General features: G+C 40.2%; 1 protein-coding gene across 1 annotated transcript in view; it reads left to right on the top strand.

Moving 5' to 3' along the window:
- Positions 1 to 1412: 1412 nt before the first annotated feature.
- The window catches only part of LOC104162061 (embryonic protein UVS.2-like), a gene marked incomplete at its 3' end in the record, with an annotated part of 18637 nt that continues 1909 nt past the window's right edge, over positions 1413 to 18140 (top strand). The window contains exons 1-13 of the mRNA XM_009700707.1: positions 1413 to 1481; positions 1643 to 1667; positions 2563 to 2700; positions 4132 to 4249; positions 4758 to 4936; positions 8628 to 8709; positions 9608 to 9735; positions 11443 to 11558; positions 11993 to 12218; positions 13183 to 13301; positions 13872 to 14098; positions 16825 to 16870; positions 17671 to 17962. Of these exons, the coding sequence (XP_009699009.1) occupies positions 1413 to 1481; positions 1643 to 1667; positions 2563 to 2700; positions 4132 to 4249; positions 4758 to 4936; positions 8628 to 8709; positions 9608 to 9735; positions 11443 to 11558; positions 11993 to 12218; positions 13183 to 13301; positions 13872 to 14098; positions 16825 to 16870; positions 17671 to 17962 (1765 nt within the window). The remainder of the gene's footprint in view (positions 1482 to 1642; positions 1668 to 2562; positions 2701 to 4131; positions 4250 to 4757; positions 4937 to 8627; positions 8710 to 9607; positions 9736 to 11442; positions 11559 to 11992; positions 12219 to 13182; positions 13302 to 13871; positions 14099 to 16824; positions 16871 to 17670; positions 17963 to 18140) is intronic.

Here is an 18140-nt window from a genome sequence, read left to right on the forward strand (position 1 = left end):
CTTCTGCTCTCTCCCCTGTCATTTTGTATGTGTAGCAGCAGAAATGTGCTCCTGTGACTCCCTCTGTTTCTCGTTTGAACCTGATCTTACATAGACACGGAGGTTGCTTGGAACTGTAGGGGAGGACCTGTGGTTACTGATGTAACAAACTAATGAGGGCTTCTGAATTTCATACTCTTATCAGCCAAAGTAAAAGGGGTCCTTTATTTCTGCACCTTGTTATTAGAGTATGATCTGCATGTAAAATATAACTGTAGGTGAATTGTGGAAGTCACAGAAATGCGGAATATTTGAGAAAGTTTAAGAACAAACTATTAGGAGGGTAAAATGAAAATATTAGCAGCAAAGCTTTATGTAGTATCAGCTAAAATTTTCCTAGCAAAGTACTCCTTAAAAACAAAGGATCAGCCCATGCATCTGTCTGGAAGGGCACCTTCTGCCATCTCGATCTGCTGCGAACCACATGGATTTCTCTGAATTTTGCCTTTGCAGGCAATTCTAAAGGCTTTCTTGCTTCCTTCTTAAAGAGCTGATGCAGCAAGTCCTTAGGATTTTCTATAGCACCTAGGTTTTTGTGCAGGGGCTGGGAGAAGAAAGCAACATCGGCCTGCCTATGGTGGTGTTCATGTGGCTTCAACATGAATATTCCCATTGTATGGCCTTCTCTTGCAGTATGGGTTTTCTAGGATTCAGCCTGCCTTTCTAGGCTTGTTTCTATTCCTGGACATCAAAGGAAGGAGGGCTTCCCAGAAGGTGGGAAACAAAAACTCTGGGAGCTGGTGGTTTTATTTATTTGTAGACTCCAGAAAGAGATGCAGTCACTGCCAGTGAGGATTATATTGCAAGATACCATATTGGAAAAACAGTTTCAACCAACAATGGGATTCATCTCTGGCTCCAACAGATTTCCAGTCCTCCTGGCCAGCAGTGCCTGGCTGAGAGCTGTGCGCAGAGGAGACAGGGTCTGCAGAGCAGGGTGGCTCCTGGCAGCAAGCTAAGGAGTTTCTAGGACAGGTATTCAGTGTGGATGGATCAAAGAGTTCCTTGACATTGAGTTTTGCTATAAACAGACTGCTACCGGATATCCTGTCCGTTGGTCCGCAGTGAGGGGACCTGCAGCAGATCATGGGTTCTTCTTAGAATTAAAGATGAGTCACTTTGACGTTGCTGGATTTTCTTTCCTATTGCTCCACTTCCTCTGTTTTCGGAAGATAAATAAGAAATGAGAGACTGGAAATTCTCTTGAGAGGTCCTGCAGCTTGTTTGTTTCGTGAAAATTCTTCTTGTTATCTAATTTTGTTACACTTGTTAACAACAGCAGCAGCTTTCCCATAAAACTTGCCCCAAGTAAACTAACCACAGCTTTGAGAACGGAGCTGCAGAGCAGAGAAGATCATCTTGGAAACCTGAAGATGAAGTACTTTCTTCTGCCAACTCATTTAGCATTTCTCTATAGCTTTGCACTAAGTAAACCTGTCCAGGTGTGTCCCTGCTCTCAGATGTTGAGAATTTACATTGCTGCTGCTGAGTTGCTCTATCTTAAAATTAGTTACAAACTTTTACTGCTGTGATTCTACATGATAGAAGTTTTCTGCTATGGAGATAAGCATGTATTAAAAGATATGCCTTTTTTTTTTTGCAGATAGCTACAAGAAACAATGACTTAGGTGAGTGTGATTGTAATTATATAAATAACTGTAGGTTTTGGTGGGGCTGCTGCTTTATACTTCATTCTCATTATTCAGTAGATTTTTCTCTTTGAAAATATTTTCCAGCACTAGTGGAAAACAATTTACAGAATTCAGATGTGTTTTAAAGTCGCATTCAGCGTGAGCATTATTCATGCTGTCACAATAAAGAAATTAAGACGACTTATTGAGCAATTGCTATGTGGAATGTTCCTTTCCATATGTAGCCTCAGCAAATCAGCATACTTTTCACTTTGGTTTCTTTCCTATGTGATATAAGGCACTTCCCTGTCTGCTGTACCCAAGACTATTGTACATTTCTGGCATAATAACCAATAGCTCTTGTCTGTGAGAAATGTATTCCAAGTATTTTGGAGTCCAAACTGAGAAGCATGTCACAATGTCTTATGTCAAATTAACAGTTAACCTGGAAATTACCAGCTTGCATGCATTCAATGTGCATGATAAAAATAATAATTTCTTTTGTATGATTCATCCCATTTTTTATAGAGGTCAGTTTTGGTTTTTCTTCAACTCACAAGCTCTAATGAAGAGAGCAATGACTTATAATACTTAGCCTTCCACTCTGAAGGCTCTCAAAGCTATTTATATATTTATATATAAATATATTTAGTCATGACTTTGATTACATCTGCACTGTGATATTAATATTAATCTTTTCTATCCAGGAAGCAAGGCAGACCTAACCAGTCTTAGCATATGGTGAATGCTAGATTCACTCAGTCTTAATTTACTAATCCTTTTTCACATTATTGGGAAGTTAACTTCAATGAAAGAAATTTCCAAAGGTACAAAAGCTTGGTTAGTTGCTTTCTCACCGCCTTATGTGTTTTTTATTTTCTTCATCTGCCAGGTAGCGAAATAGCTGTGTATGAAGGAGACATCCTCTTGAAAAGAGGACGACGCAGTGCAATTAACTGTGAGAGTTGTTTATGGCCCAAGTCCCAAGACGGACTAGTCAAGGTTCCAATTAACATCTCTTCTGATTTCTGTGAGTGTATGGAAATGGATGCTCTAAAGTTAGCATTAATCTTCCCGTCCCTATACTCTCTGTTATTTTATGTTTCTGTTTCATGCACCAAAAGCAATCTTTGTCCAAATGAGAATTTATTGACATGTCTCTTTTGCTAATCTGTTAGCCCTGTGGTAGTTTTGCTAAGACTCCAAGCATTTCAGTTACAGACACTAAAATATGTGGTTACTTGGGCAGTAGTTGTTATATAAATACCAGCTAATTAATTCTAATTACAAATATTAGCTCAAAAAAAAATAATGCACTTTGATATTTAGCATGTACAGAAGTAATACAATTTGTTCGCATTATGAACATATTTTTGTCAAGATTGCCGCTAGGAGCACTTTTTTGAACGCTGTAATTTTCTTTCAAATCTCTCATAGAAATATTCCTGCACTAGAAATCCTGTAGAGGCAAAAATGGAGGAAAAATCCTTGGAGATATTTTTTTCCCTTATTTCCCTCTAGTCAATCAACAGGCTCTATCCTGTGCAAAAGCCTCAGGACTGATGCCTTAATCTAGAAAATTTTCTTCCAGAAGACTTCATAAGGGCTGTGCAGGTCTTCCATCTCTCCCCTGCTGAGGCTTCTCTGGTCTGAGGCTTCTGTTCAGACCCTTCTTAAAAGATCTTACCTTGAGAGAAAATGGCATGGAAGTGAAATACAGCCTGTGCCTGATTCCTGTTTCTGGGGAAAGGGAATCTGTGTTATTTGAGCTGAGGAAAGCCCAATCTTTGCATTATCTAGGCTGCTCCTCTGCCTGCGTCCTTCCAGAACTGCAGCATATACTCTTGTGGTTAGGTGAGGGTTATTCCATCTACTTCTGTCTCTCCAAACTTTAAAGATGAGGAAATTGAGATACAAATCAGTTGTAGATGATTCATAATTGAGGAAGCCAAATTAGGCCAAAATGTTCAAAAGTAGATAAACACTCTGATATTTATTTGGTACCTGAATAGAAACACTGTGATCTTCAGAGCCTCTGAACACTGGCTCTCAAGTGATTCCAAGGGGTGTGTAGCAGACATTTGTTATCTCTGATAAACAAAATAGGTTTCTGGTGCTTAGCTACGCTCAGATGGCTCATTTGGGATACTTTAATCCAATTATTTGTATCTGAACCTGTTTCATTTTTTCCATTCTGTCTAATGGAAGAAACAATGCCAATATTTCCTTTCTATCAGCTGTGTCCTATAGAATATGCATAAGGACCAGCTATAATTCTTACATCTCCCCTTAAAAGTCCAATCAACTTGAAGATCTATGAAGACTCTGTGCCCTTTTTTTATTATACTTGGATGATAAAAAGCTAACGAGTGCTGTGAAGTTTTAAAGGAATGCATCCCATCAATGCACCTTGGTTTTGATTAACCAAGGAAGATTTCTCCTGGCCCCTTTCTCTTTCTAGCATTGACAGAGAGGTCTTGGATTGCTGATGCTCTGCAAGAGATCTCCACGCTGACCTGTGTGCAGTTTGTAAATCGCACTACGGAAACAGACTATGTGTATGTTGAACGTGGGCAGAGGTAAGCTCCCTGTCTCCTGAGAGTGGAAGCACTCAAAAGGTCTTTCAGCTTATTTTCTGTTTTGATCTGGATTTAAGTAATTGCCTTTTTTTACCCTAGGAGTCAAAATTCAGTGCAATTTTTCTTTAGATATACTGGTAGTTACATCAGTTAATAGATCGCAGGAATAAGTGTGTGTAGACTTAATGGAGTATAATTCAAAATGAGATATTTTCCTTAACTTTGTAAAAATGTAAAGAAGTGTAATTGTTTCAGGTTCTTTGCTTAGCTACTTAAACTGCTTCATCTTACTTTGATATAGTCATTTTACTGTTTTAAAATTTGCCATACTCATCACAAAGGCTTTATTTCTACCCCTGTGCAGTTTGGCAGCTTTCGGAAGGCTAGATATCTCATGCCAGTAACTATTTGCATGCCCCCTTCTGTGGCTGCACATCTGGAGCCCCATGGTGTATTTCTTTGTATTTGTTGAATGTGATCATTTTGGTTATTGATTGCCCATTCTTAGCTGCTGGTCTTTCTTTGGAAAAATTGGAGGACGTCAAGCAGTAGGCCTGGTGAAAAATGGTTGCATGGATAAAGGAGCAATTCAGCATGAAATGAACCACGCCCTGGGTTTCATCCATGAACAGGCACGCAGTGATCGGGACAGGTTCGTCAAAATTATGTGGGAACACATTGTGGCAGGTATGTTCACTAAATCTTAAGAGAAAACGTATACTTTCAGATAAAGGAGAACGCTTCTTCTGTGAACAGCAATGCAAATAAATCATGATGACGCTGGCTGAATTGCAGCAGCACATTCAGTGTGACAGAATTTCTCATTCAGTGTTTTTTGTACTAGGGGAATTTCTGTGGCTACACCTACATTAGTGTGGTCCTCCAAGGCAGAAGCCACCTAAAAGTAGCTCTACATTCTTATATTGATTGCCATCTTGAGCCAGACTCACCTTATCTCCAAAATACCAAGATCATCAGGAATGCAAAATGTTGTTGCAAAGACTTAGCCAGGAGGCAAGGCTAGGGGACTTTTAGCTGAGGTGGGGGGGTCAAATGGGATATTCAGAGATCATGGTGGGGAATCGCACAGCAACTCTGTCTCACGGAAAGCCATGGAAATAGGGAAGCAGCAGGTAGGTCTCTTGGCAGTGACAGTGAGTGAAATGCACATAGCCTGAAATGTAGATGAACAAGGGACTCAATGCAGAGAGAATGGAAGCACATGCAACTGCTAGCATGTGCAAAATTCTGGGACCTGGCATGATGCAAGAGGAAGGACTGCAATTATTTCCTCCTTGAGGAGAGAATAATACACACCACCATGAAAAGAAGGAGCAATGGGGAGCAATCAGGACTGGTAGATCTGCAGGGGGAAAACAGGTGAATGTTATTTAAGGAAAGGAATGCAGGATGAATAGTTTGGGCATGTGCCCTTGATCTGTGTGCTGGGAACATGGGGCATACACAGAGCTCCAGGCTCTGGAGAGGGCAGACAGAATGGTAGGAGGTCCCAGGGAAAGTGAGAAAGTGGTACATAAAAGGAAGGTAGGGGAAGAAAGGATGTGAGGAATCACTTGTCTGACAGCTATGAGAGCTGGACAGCCCACAACCACTGTAAAAAGATAATACTGTACTTGGTTCATTATAGGAAATAAGAGTAAATGAGGCTGGACAATTGAATACCAAATTCTAGTAACTCTTTTCAACAGACAATGTATTCAACTCTTCAGTGTCATGTACAGCTGAAAATAGATATGTCTTTTTCTCCAGATGGAACTTGATTGTTTTTATTGCAAATTCCTAACATACTGTTCTCCAAACTTTTTTTCAGCTATTCCCATGATATCCTAAGTAAATTCTATTTGTGCTGTTCTTTATTGAGGTTTCAGCTCTAGGGTTAAGGTGTAATTTTGCTATGAATTGTTTGCCATTACACAACAATGGTGTGCCATGTTTGAAATCCTAGCAAAAGATGTGCTAGGAAAGAGGAGTTGAAAACATGAAGTTATACCAAAAACACTAGACACACATAAAATCTTGCACTGGTTTTGCAGGGGTAAGTCCACAGCTTCAGATGTTGTCATTCCTAAAGGATACGGATGTAACCAAGCTCTGATTCAGGCATGGTATCATGAAAGGATAAAGGAGGAGGAAGAGGTGAAGAAGACAAGACTATGCAAAAGGAGATGGGGTACATCTTCAGTGTTCTAACAGCATTCACCAGGAGTAGAGGCTGAGAAGACTGGCATGGCAAGGGAGTTAGAATGCAGAGTGTGTGCAGCACAAGCACTGTAGGAAAAAAATGCAAAGATATGCAGGAAAAAGGAAATGGAGGAATACAGCTATGTTCTTATGGACTGTTAATGTACATCTCCTGTGCTGTTAACAGCACTGATGGCAGAGTTCCCCCTGACCTCAGTGGTGCAGAACAAGACCTCAAGACCTTGTGCAGCTTCCCAGCTCTCCCACACAAACTGTTTTTCTCTCGCCAGGGCTGCAGTACTGTGGATGTTTGGGTTTTGTTTTTACCCAGCAATTTACCTTGGAAGTCATCCTACTTCTTTGTTTTGACAAAATGCAGCCTGATCAGTTGCTGTCCACTTAGCTACTTGAAACTCAGCTTGTTTTTCCCAAAATTTTGGGGAAAAAAAACTGTATTCAGAGTCTTTAGCCAAAGCTTCCTTTTCAGCTCTTCGGAGACATTACACTTGGATTCTGGCAGAGATACATTTTTTTCTTTTAGAGTGGAAAAGATGGGTGAAGTCCCCACACATGTGCTGGTCTAGACAGCCAAATCTCTCTGGCCTGTGATGAGGCAGATATTAGTTTGCTGGCAAGGCCTCTGTCCAGCCAGGCTGCTGTTACTTTTTCTTTTTTAGCAAACCAATTCAGCAAAGCACCTATGTGCCAAACAGTAGCCATACGCTTAAATGTTTCACTGCATTTGAACTCTGTTCTCTGTTCATCACCTCAAAAGAAGCTGTGCACTAGCTGATAATTCTTTCTGAAGTCGGTATAGCAGATAAGAGGAATTGAGATAAAAACCTAACAGAGTCAGGAAAGCCAATGCTGTTGAGAACCCATTTGAGCCTTAACTGAGTTTCTGAGCTATGAAAAGCTCCAAAGTCATGTTTATTCCCAGACTTTCTGTAATTCAGGATTTTGAAGCTTCTCTTTGCATGTCCTAGCCCTCACTGGGACCAGTGCTGAGGGACATTACTGGAAGAGACTGTCTCTGATTGCAAGCTTGCCAGCCAAGTTGTGCAGACTCCAGAGATTTTTCTGTCAAGCATCCAACACTGAGCTCTTATCCAGATGGTTTGTGGTTTACAAACCACTAGTTACAATAATGAAGGTACAGATGTTGGACTGGATAGGAGTGCTCGGTGGTTAGGGCATTAGCCTCAAGGCCAGGCTGACTGCATTCAGCCCCCTGCTTGCTCGCCTGTCTTACCGTGGACAAGAGACCCAGGGTGCAATTTGTGTTCGTGCTGTCCAGTCAATGGAGAGAAATAGGTGCCTTCAGATGAAACTCCCTCCAACTGTGTGTGTCTGTCTCTCCTCCTCTGACTCTCTTGGGAACCTTGATGAATAGCTTCAGTGCCTAACCTAGAGAAATAAAGCTAGGTAACACAAATTCCAGTCTCTGTCTCTGAGCCCCAGTCCTGTATCACTGTAATGCTTTCTTACCTCATATGGGCTTTTTAAGGCTGAAAAGACAAAGTGATGAGATGCTCAACAACTATATTCAGACAGAATGTTTCTAGCTGATCTTACTGAGTCCCCTTGCTTCATGCAAGTCATATCACTTCACTGTAGTCACTGTTGATGAGTTTGACCAGTGACAAAGCCAGAACATGGCTGATAACATGTCCTTTTGGGCAAGTAACAGGCAAACTGTATCCCTTTCTTTTGTGGTCTTATAACCCTTTGGTGGAAGGACTCAGCGAGACAGGTTGGTGGTCACCCCCACACACCTCTGAATTTTTGATCTAGGTGGTCAGCCAGATTTCCCTCTCAATGTATGGATGTGGCTTTGGGGACATATGTCAGATGCTTATAATGTTCAAGATAAGGCACTGAAATATATTTGGAGACCCTCTAATGAAGACGGACAGACGGATATCTTTACTTGAAGACTGGAATGGATTCATTGGTTATATCAAAACTTTGACTTATTTGATTCGGTTTATATTCTGAAACTTACTAGGCTGAGTGAAAATAGGTTCCCCTTGGCTTCAGAAGACTCTGGTGGTTTTGATAGATCCAAGATCTCATATTTGTATCCTAAGTTACTCTTAGGATTATGGCAGGAAACAGTGTACTATTAGTACAGTAATAATTGTTCTGACTGAAATGTTGCTTTCCTATCTTACAGGAGAACAAGGGAACTTTGGAAAAGTGAATTCCAAAAATCTGGGCCTTCCTTATGACTACTCTTCAGTGATGCACTATGGCGCGTAAGTTGTTTTCGGGATGTCTTTTCAAAGGAACAAACAGCTTTCAGACCTTCTGCTCAGACCTAGGAAGAAGAAATTTCTCTGTGAAGGGAATGGCTTGCTGTTCATTTAAAACTGAGTGAATGGACATATTAAGGGTGAACATACTTCCTTTGTCAGCAGGATTCCTGGAAAACAGAGTTGATATGGATAGAATAAAAAAAATAGGACAATGTTTTTTTCACTGTATTCCTTTCTCTTGCTAGAGGCCTTTGACATTGCTATGGTCCAAAGTCTAACTCTGAGTCACTGATCGAAAGCAGATCTGAAGTCTAAATGATTTCATTAATGTAGTAACAGCTGATCATAGACAACAATATTTAGGTACAGAGAGAAGAAAGATGTAATTTTTTTATATCATTAAGATGTGTGCTGCCTCATATTCATCTGGGAACACTGTCTTATCATTGTATTTTAGTCCATAATGTACAAGCTTGTACCATGTACCTTCTCCTTTATCTCCACTAGAAAGTAACAACTTTGGAACAAAACTGTGAAATAAAATTTGTCTAACAGGAGGCAGGAAATTGCAGATAGCAAACAAACAATTAGTAACTGAGAACTACTTCTGCTCCTCTGCCTCTGGAACCATGAAGGTGGGATTCAGTTCATTTTGCCAAGACATTGGTGAAAGCTGTCCTCTCGGGACAATGCAGCTTTTTTTCTTGCTTTCAACTGCTGCACACAAAATGGCTGCCATGCTGGTCCTCTTCAGGGAAGACAAACTGGGGTCTGAGAAGCTTCTTGCCCTTTTCCATTGAAATTTTGTGCATGTGGTTACATGAGTATGATTATGCAGTTAGAGAACCTCACTGTTTAGAAGAAATTATCTACAAATGTGATTTCCTTATTTCTACAGGTATGATTTCTCCAGCACTCCAGGGAAACCAACTATTGTACCAGTTCCTGACCCCTCTATACCCATTGGGCAGAGAGAAGGGCTGAGTAACTTGGATGTAGCTAAAATCAACAAGCTCTACAAGTGCAGTAAGTGCTGTAGAAGGCATGTGAATCCTTATACAGCTGATGTCTGTAGGCACTGTCAGACATCCCCCAAAGCAACTCAGCCCACAGTCCTTTCAATACACCTCTCCCTCGCCCTACAAGAGGGCTGATATCCATCTGGAAACAGACCTGTGCCAAGCCACTGCCTTCTTGGAAAGGACAACTTGCTTTCAATAATCCACTGTCGTTCTGAGTTATCCTTACCTAGTCCCTGCTCTTTGACATAAACAAAACCCATCAGAGGAATCATGGTTGCTACCTCTGTCAGCTTCTTATTTCAGGAAAGCTCTGAGGGTTGCAAAGTATGTTAAGCTATCCTCAGCCATGATGATAGCTTAGTCATGTGCATCAGCAGTGACAGCAGGTTTGTGATTTCTTTCAATTAGAAAATGGCAGCAGGGCTGTAAGCATGGGTACCATTTAGGCTAATCAGAACATCTCTTTGAGGGGAATTCCCCAGGCTTTTTGTATAGTTATCTACTTCCTTGCCCCATCCATTTCTTAACTCATCACTGTGGTATCTTAAGGTCTAGAAATAACTAGCATTCCTCTGTAGCAGGAAGTCTTCAGTTGAGATGCACAAAACACAGGTAAAACACCAGATGTGCTCCTGCAATGCATGGGTTTTGCCTTGACTCCCAGCACGTAGGCTAATTGATTTATACAGTATTTGACTTTTCTGAGAGTTATTCAGTTAGTTTCCACTCAAACAGCAAGAAACATTAACATGGACTAAATATTAGCATACCAAGTTCTGCTTTGAATTGTGTTAGAACTTTGTTAAATAAACATCCATAATTAGTGGGAATCAGCATTCCTTCACTTGGATAGTTACGTACAGAAATTGTGGCTGAGAATGGTTCCTCCCAAATTCTTAACTTCAGAAAAGACAAGCTTACAATTTAACTGTCATGGTCTCAAAGATAGTGATAACAAGTATTTAATGATACTTATTCTTGATAGTGGAACTGGGAATTAATCACATTTCAATACTATTATTATGTAATTTCATAATTAGATCTGTATGTTTTGGAAGAAAAGGGCTAAATTGAAACTCCTAAAAAAAGGACAAAATGTCTGGTTGTCTCACAGAATGTAGAGAGTAAGAGAAAAATGTCAAATTCATATGTTCAGATGTAATATATTTGTATTTTGTAATTTGGGGAGTTACACATAGTGCAATAAATGAAGACTACATGTAGAAAGACAGATGAGATCAGACTTTGTTTACTAGTCACTAGGTCTGTAGCTCGACTTCAGTACCCTCTGCCTCTTTGCTTTGACAGAATCAAGCTTGATTTTTGCATACATTTATGAATACACACACACTTGCTTATGGGAATTGATGTACTGATGTCATTGAAATTACTCCTGTGATTGAGGTTAACGAGGTTCATGAAAGATCCAGGCCTTTTTTAGGAAACTAAAACATGTGACTGAAGCCCTACTGTCTTTAAAAAAAAAAATAAAAATCAGTAGCTGAAGCAGATAAGTACCTTAACTAGCTTTATTTCACTTGCAGGTTTTGAATAACTTTTACACTAGGAACATCAACACAATTGTAAGCATTATAATTCATTTCTCTTTTACAAGCTTGACTGCAAATGCTTGGAGAGCCTTGTCAGGCATTTCTGGAAGATTTTTGTGCAATTTTCATTCTCTTCAATGCTATTTGGTTCTTCCTTTCAGATTGCTGTAGCTCTGTGTTGCCTAAAGCCAAAGGCTCCTTCTCCTCTGTCAATTACCCATCCCCATACCCGAACAATAGCAACTGCCTGTGGTTGATCCGCATCCGTCAAAGTAAGGTAATTTTTATTGGGAGAAAAAAGGTTTGAACCATAGTGTCAAAGCTACACAGCATTATTTCATTATTATGACTACCCTCTGGGAGTCATTTTCGTGGACCAAGGCATTTATTTTGTTACGCAGTGAATGAAAAGACAGTCTCAACAGTTTTCATAAGACTTAAGACTATCAGATGCATTATTTAACTTGACTTTTATCCAGTTAAGATTGGATGGCTTTTCAAAGACAAGCAATAGTCAAACATCAATCACTAGGCTCAGTAAAAGGGTAGCTAGGTGAAATTTTATGCTCTTTTTATACAGAAATAAAATTTCAGTGATACATTGATAGTAAAATGAATACGAAGTCCTAGTTCACTTCATAACAATTAGATGGTTTGAATCTTTCCCTGCGTATAGCATTAAACCCAACATCTGCTTTCTTGTTTCTGAAGATTTTCCTGCAGTTTGAGGCTTTTGATCTCCAACCCTCTTTGGACTGTTCTTCTGACTATATAAAAATTTACAATGGAAACAGCAAGAATTCCCCTGTCTTGCTGGACAAATACTGTGGGAAGGGGCCACTGCCCTCCTTAGTGGCATCTGGATCGACAATGCTGGTGGAGTTTGCAAGTGATGAGAGCATTACAGCCACAGGATTCAGGGCCTCCTACAACAGAGGTATGAACACTCTTTTACAGAGCTTGGAGAACAGCGTTAATAGTATTTGTATGGAAGAACTGAAAATTTTGAACATGTACTCCAGAGTAGTTTTTTTTCTGTGTTACTCTTTACACTTCCGTAGCAATTGCTACGGAAAACAACGCGACAACTGTAATAGGAGCAGTGCAGCCAAAGAGCACAAAGACTGCAGAACTCAATGAGAAATCTCAACCAATGAGATGTAAAGCCAGAATCTGGGCAATATGTTATTCGAGGTTTTGTGGCATTTTATGCAATGGAAGAGATACTAACCTTGGATAACTTAGACTTTCTGAATTAAAGGCTTTTGTTATGTTACATGAAACACAGTGCTTACTGGAGTCACTTGAGGGGTGTCTGTTTTATGAACATACAAATGCATTATGGACTGCTGGATAAAATTCTGTTGTGCTGCAACATGCTTTGAGTTAGAAGGCAGTAGCCCAAATAACTTGTTATTGCCTTATTTCAAATTCAAATGCAAACTTTTTTAAAGCCTAAATTGAAGAAGTCTTAGAAATGTGTCATTTTTACTCCTTTTGCATTAGTCTTGATGGAGTCATTTCTAGATAGCATTAGATCTAGCTTGATAATGCAATCTTGAATACTTGGGCTAATTCTTTTCTGAAAGTGCAGTAAGTTAGTACTGTTAGAATGCTATGCTAATATGGTAACACTCAATTGTAAAGACAGATATAGCTTTAGATGCAGCTGTTTCCTGTCCTCCAAAGGTTATTTAGCAGCCATGGTTTTAATTCCTTCAGTGCAGCTGCTGATACAAATACTAAGCAAAGAAATAAAATATTTCAGTAGTAAATTTTCATGGTAGCACACTTTATCTTGGCTTAAAGGAAGAATACAATAGAATATAAGCAAGCTCACTTCTACTGCCAAAATACTCTTGTTAATATGCCTTTCTCTGGTTTTCTCCTTTACTCCTCAGTGAATTGTGGTGACACTTTCACAGACTCAAATGGAGTCATCTCCTCTCCAAACTACCCCAATAAATATCCCAAAAACCAAGCATGCTTCTGGGTCATCAGTTCTCCAGTAGGATACAAGGTAAGGCACAGATGAACTAATTTGTGGGTTTCATCAGTGTTCTCTACCGTAATCTCTTTTGGCCTTGGAGAATAATAACTGTTAATGTCACTTTTTGAACGGCATGCTTAGAGTAAAAATCTGAACACAAAAATCCAGTTTAAGAACTTATGCTGGCTATTGGTATCAGAGGTATTCAGCAAGGGAAAACCTTTACACGTGCATGTGAACTCTTATGAATTTAGCTCATACCAGTAGGCTTTGTTCAGAATAATCCCTAGGTAAGAGTTCCCACTAGAAAACTGAAACATTGTACAGGTGCCGTTTTTATATTTTTCTAGAGAAAAGAATTTAAAGCATACAAGATCAATCTTGTCTCTTGTTTCCACTTCCAATGCAAGGGCTGATGAACTAAGCAAACAATTTGCTAGTAATTTGCATTACAATATGGGATCATGATGTTGTACAAACACAGAATAAGAAATGGTGCCTGCACACAAGGAATTTAGACTATTTGTGCTTGTTACATACAAAGGGTAAGAGAAAAGGATATAACCTGGAAGCAAAGTGCTTTGGTTGTATTTTCTCTAGATCTCTCTCAAAATGTTATCCTTTGAGCTGGAAGATAGTGACAGATGCATCTATGACTACTTGCTCATACATGATGGAAGCCGACCTACATCACCTGCAGTTGGCCCTTATTGTGGTACAGAGAAGGTTGGAGACTTTACTTCCACTGGGAACTTTGTGCTGGTTGAATTTCACAGCGATATAGTTTGGGAGTTGCCTGGATTTGTGATGAGTTATACATTTCGTAGGTAGTACTATACAGATGGGAGTTGGAAAACACAGAATGAAAGTAAGAGACCAGCTAGCCACAGGTAAAAGTCAAAATGCCATCAATTTCAGCAAAAAATACAGCTCCCTGATACCTTTAATGAGCTTGAAACTTGATGTTTTAGTCTTATGTCTACAGTGGTGTAATTTGCATGGTGAATTGTGGACAAAAATGTTCCTGCCTATGCAGTGCTTCTGTCTTGAGACTGTGAGCTTTTTGTTATAGTATTCCCATTGCTGGTGTTGCATGACCAAATACAATAGCAGAACTGAAACTATGTAAGCAGATTTTCAAGAATTTCTAGTGTTAGAAACTGTGCCCATAAAAATGTCACACTATGGCTATGTAGCAACTTTAACTTGTATTCTGACAAATGTTATTACCCAACTTTAATGTGCATTCCAGTATACATATACCTTCAGACACATATTTATGCTTTGAAGCAGAGCTCACTTATACAGTTTGTATAGGCACCTTAGCTTAGCCTGGAAATCGCCACTTTACACTGAAGGTGCAAACTAGGATGTTTGTACAGCATCTCAACTCAAAGATTTGCACTACTTCTCTGAGATGAATCAGATGAGGGAACAGATTTAACTAAAGAAACTGTTAAGAGTGGCAGGAACAAGCAGTAAGGGAGAGGGAACAGAGTGAAGCACCTATTGTTGCCACTTTGTTGTGACCTGAGTCAGATATTGAAATTGTCTGTGGGGTATTACCAAAATATTTTTTAAAAACGAGGCCTGAAAACCTAATGCAAAGTCCATTGAATGTAAATGGACCCAGTAACTTTGGAGAACACATTAGGTGTGAAGTACCTTGTCTGTAGAGAGAAATCTTCCACCTCTGAGGAGATGTCTGAAGAGGAGAAAGAAATTGCCACTGTAGACAGCTAACACTTTGCCTTGACTTGATGTATTCAGAAGTAAATGCTGATGCCATAATGTAATAAATAATGCAAGTTCTTGCTGCAATTATGCCTTTGCACATAGAAAACACCAGTTTGCTTTCCTGGTGCTAGGAAGGCAGCCAAGAAAATTTTGAATTATGCTGACTTTGGGGTTTTTTTTTAAGGATCTGTAATGTTTTTTAAGCACTGGTTAATTTTCACCCTCAGAAGAATGATAATTGATAAGTTATGGACATCAGGGTCTAGACCTTGCTTGCATCATGGTGGGAAAGTGCATGCACAGCAGGCAAATATTTGTAGTTCTTAAAGCTTCTGTCTTCTGGCTGTAAAAAGTATTCCTTCGTTTAATTTGGCTTTAATTTAGATTGGCAGCTTTTTGGAGGATGTAACAATTTCAACAGCATGACAGAAAATGAAATGCTATTTCTGGTTTTAACCTCAACTTCAGGCTGTACCAAAGCTAATTCTTCTCCCTGAGACTCACTGTCATGGAGGTGCAAAAGTAATAACCCTGTGACAAGTGTTATTGTGTACAAAGTCAAATGGGTCCCTATTTTAAACATCCAGTGTTGAACAGCTTTGTAACTTGAGTATTACTTTAGATTCCCTTCCCATGGCCTGATGTGGGGCTCTACATGGTGCAATGTTTTAGATGTTCACCCATACTTGACAAAAGGAGCATGAACAAGACATTGAAACAGCAATGTACCACATACAGGAATATTGGTCTTACAACTTGTCCCTAGAAATATGGTTTTAAGTAGGAGTCTGAGATGTGGCAATGTGACTTGATCAGGGTGCTTTATTTGTAAGCAAGCCCTTCCTGCAGGCAAGTGGTAAACTCTAAGGGCACACAGCCTGGCTAAAGACTCCAATCTAATTTGTTTTGAAAACATGAATTCAACAGTAATGGTGTAGAAATGCATTCCTGAATGTACAGACATGCTGAAATATAACACGATGAATAAGTTATCTCTTTCATAGGAAAGGCTTTTCAGTCTGAGATCTAAAGGTTCCACTTTTCATGAATTCTGTTAGGGGTCCTTGTTAACTGCTTTAAGGGATATGCACATTAGCTGGAGCTTCCACACATGCTCCAAAACACCTCCTGAATCCTCTGCAGATATCAAAACCTTCAGCTTTCCTCTAATTATTGCTAAAATCTCTGGTTTCCTGCCAGCAGTCTCCACTTTAGTTATACATTGCTCATCTATAAATCTGTGGCTCACCAAACAGGAAAATACAAAACATCCTGATGAATGGCATCCTTCTTATAACGACTGCTGCTCATTTTCACCCACAGTTAGTTGTGGATCTTAAATGGAGAAGCTGTAGAATTCACAAACCCTGCTAAGAGCTTAGGTAACTTGCATCTAACAGACAATAATCCTCCCACAACAGGCATTGCTGATAGATAAAAATGATTTGTAAGTTTGCTATTAACATTTATATTCTGAGACATGAGTGACCAGCCAGTAGACACAGTGGACAGTATAGCCAAAAGTTTAGAATTCAAATACCACCACAGGAGGATTTTGAGAGTTTCTAATGAAAGTTCAGCATTCACTTAACACACCTTTGATATCCAACATGTGAAGATTTAACCTTAAACAGAGGTATCTAGCAGTGATTAATATATATATAGTATTCTCATATATGTACATACCTCATGACACAAACAGGTATTGCCTTAACTGTGTACAAAACGAGATCAGTGCTAAGAGAGACCCACTTCCACAAGCCTATGCATGTGGAAGGGTGTTTGTGTCCATGTATTCCAATCTTACCTGCTTTAGGGCTGTGCAGGTTCCTATCTGGGAGGCAAATCAGGGCCTTCAAGTGGTATGTTTTTGTAATCTGTAAGAACCAGAACAGAGATCTGTCAATAACTGCTGTAGGAGAAAAACAGCCTGGAATAAAGCACTACAGAAGCACACAAAAAAAATCTACTCATGGGTCTCTTTTTGTTTAATTTAAAACACATTTCCCTTACGTAAGTAAATAACTGTGGTTGAGATGATGCTTGCTTGCATGACTAGAACCCCAGTCATAGAATCATAGGATAGCTTGCGTTGGAAGGGACCTTTAAAGGCCATCTAGTCCAACTCCCCTGTAATCAGCAGGGACATCTTCAACTAGATCAGGTTGCACAGAGCCCTGTCCAACCTGGCCTTGAACATTTTCAGGGATGGGGCATCTACTACCTCTCTGGGCAACCTGTTCCAGTGTTTCACCGCTCTCACTGTAAAAAATTTCTTCCTTATATCTAGTCTGAATCTACCCTTTTTTATTTTAAAACCATTACTCCTTGTCCTATTGCAACAGGCCCTGCTAAAATGTTTGTCCTCATCTTTCTTATAAGCCCCCTTTAAGTACTGGCAGGCTGCTCTAAGGTCTCCCTGGAGCCTTCTCCAGGCTGAACAACCCCAACTCTTTCAGCCTGTCTTCATAGGAGAGGTGCTCCAGCCCTCAGATCATCTTTGTGGCCCTCCCCTGGACCTGCTCCAACAAGTCCATGTGTTTTCTGTGCTGAGGACCTCAGAGCTGGATGCAGTACTCCAGGTGGGACCTCACCAGAGCAGAGTAGAGGGGCAGAATTGCCTCCTTCAACTTGCTGGTCATGTTTCTTTTGATGCCCCCAGGATAAAGTTGGCTTTCTGGGCTGTGAGCACACACGGCCAGGTCATGTCCAGCTTTTCGTCCACCAGTACCCCCAAGTCCTCGGCAGGGTTGCTCTCAATCTCTTCACCCCCCAACCTGTATTTATACCAGGGGTGTCCCTAACCCAGATGCAGGACCTTGTGCTTGGCCTTGTTGAACCTTATGAGGTTCGTATGGGCCCACTTCTCAAGCTTGTCCAGGTCCCTCTGGATGGCGTCCTGTCCCTCAGGCGTGTCAACCGCACCGCTCAGCTTGGTGTCATTGGCAAACTTGGTGAGGGTGCGCTTGATCCCACTATCTATGTTGTTGATGAAGATATTAAATGGCACTGGTCCCAATATGGACCCTTGAGGGACACCACTTGTCACTGATGTCCATCTGGATGTTTAGCTGTTGACCACTACCATCTGGATGCTAACACCCAACCAATTCTTCATCCACCAAACAGTCC

This window comes from Cariama cristata, unplaced genomic scaffold (genome assembly GCF_000690535.1).
Source record: "Cariama cristata isolate BGI_N322 unplaced genomic scaffold, ASM69053v1 scaffold7985, whole genome shotgun sequence".
NCBI lineage: Eukaryota > Metazoa > Chordata > Aves > Cariamiformes > Cariamidae > Cariama > Cariama cristata.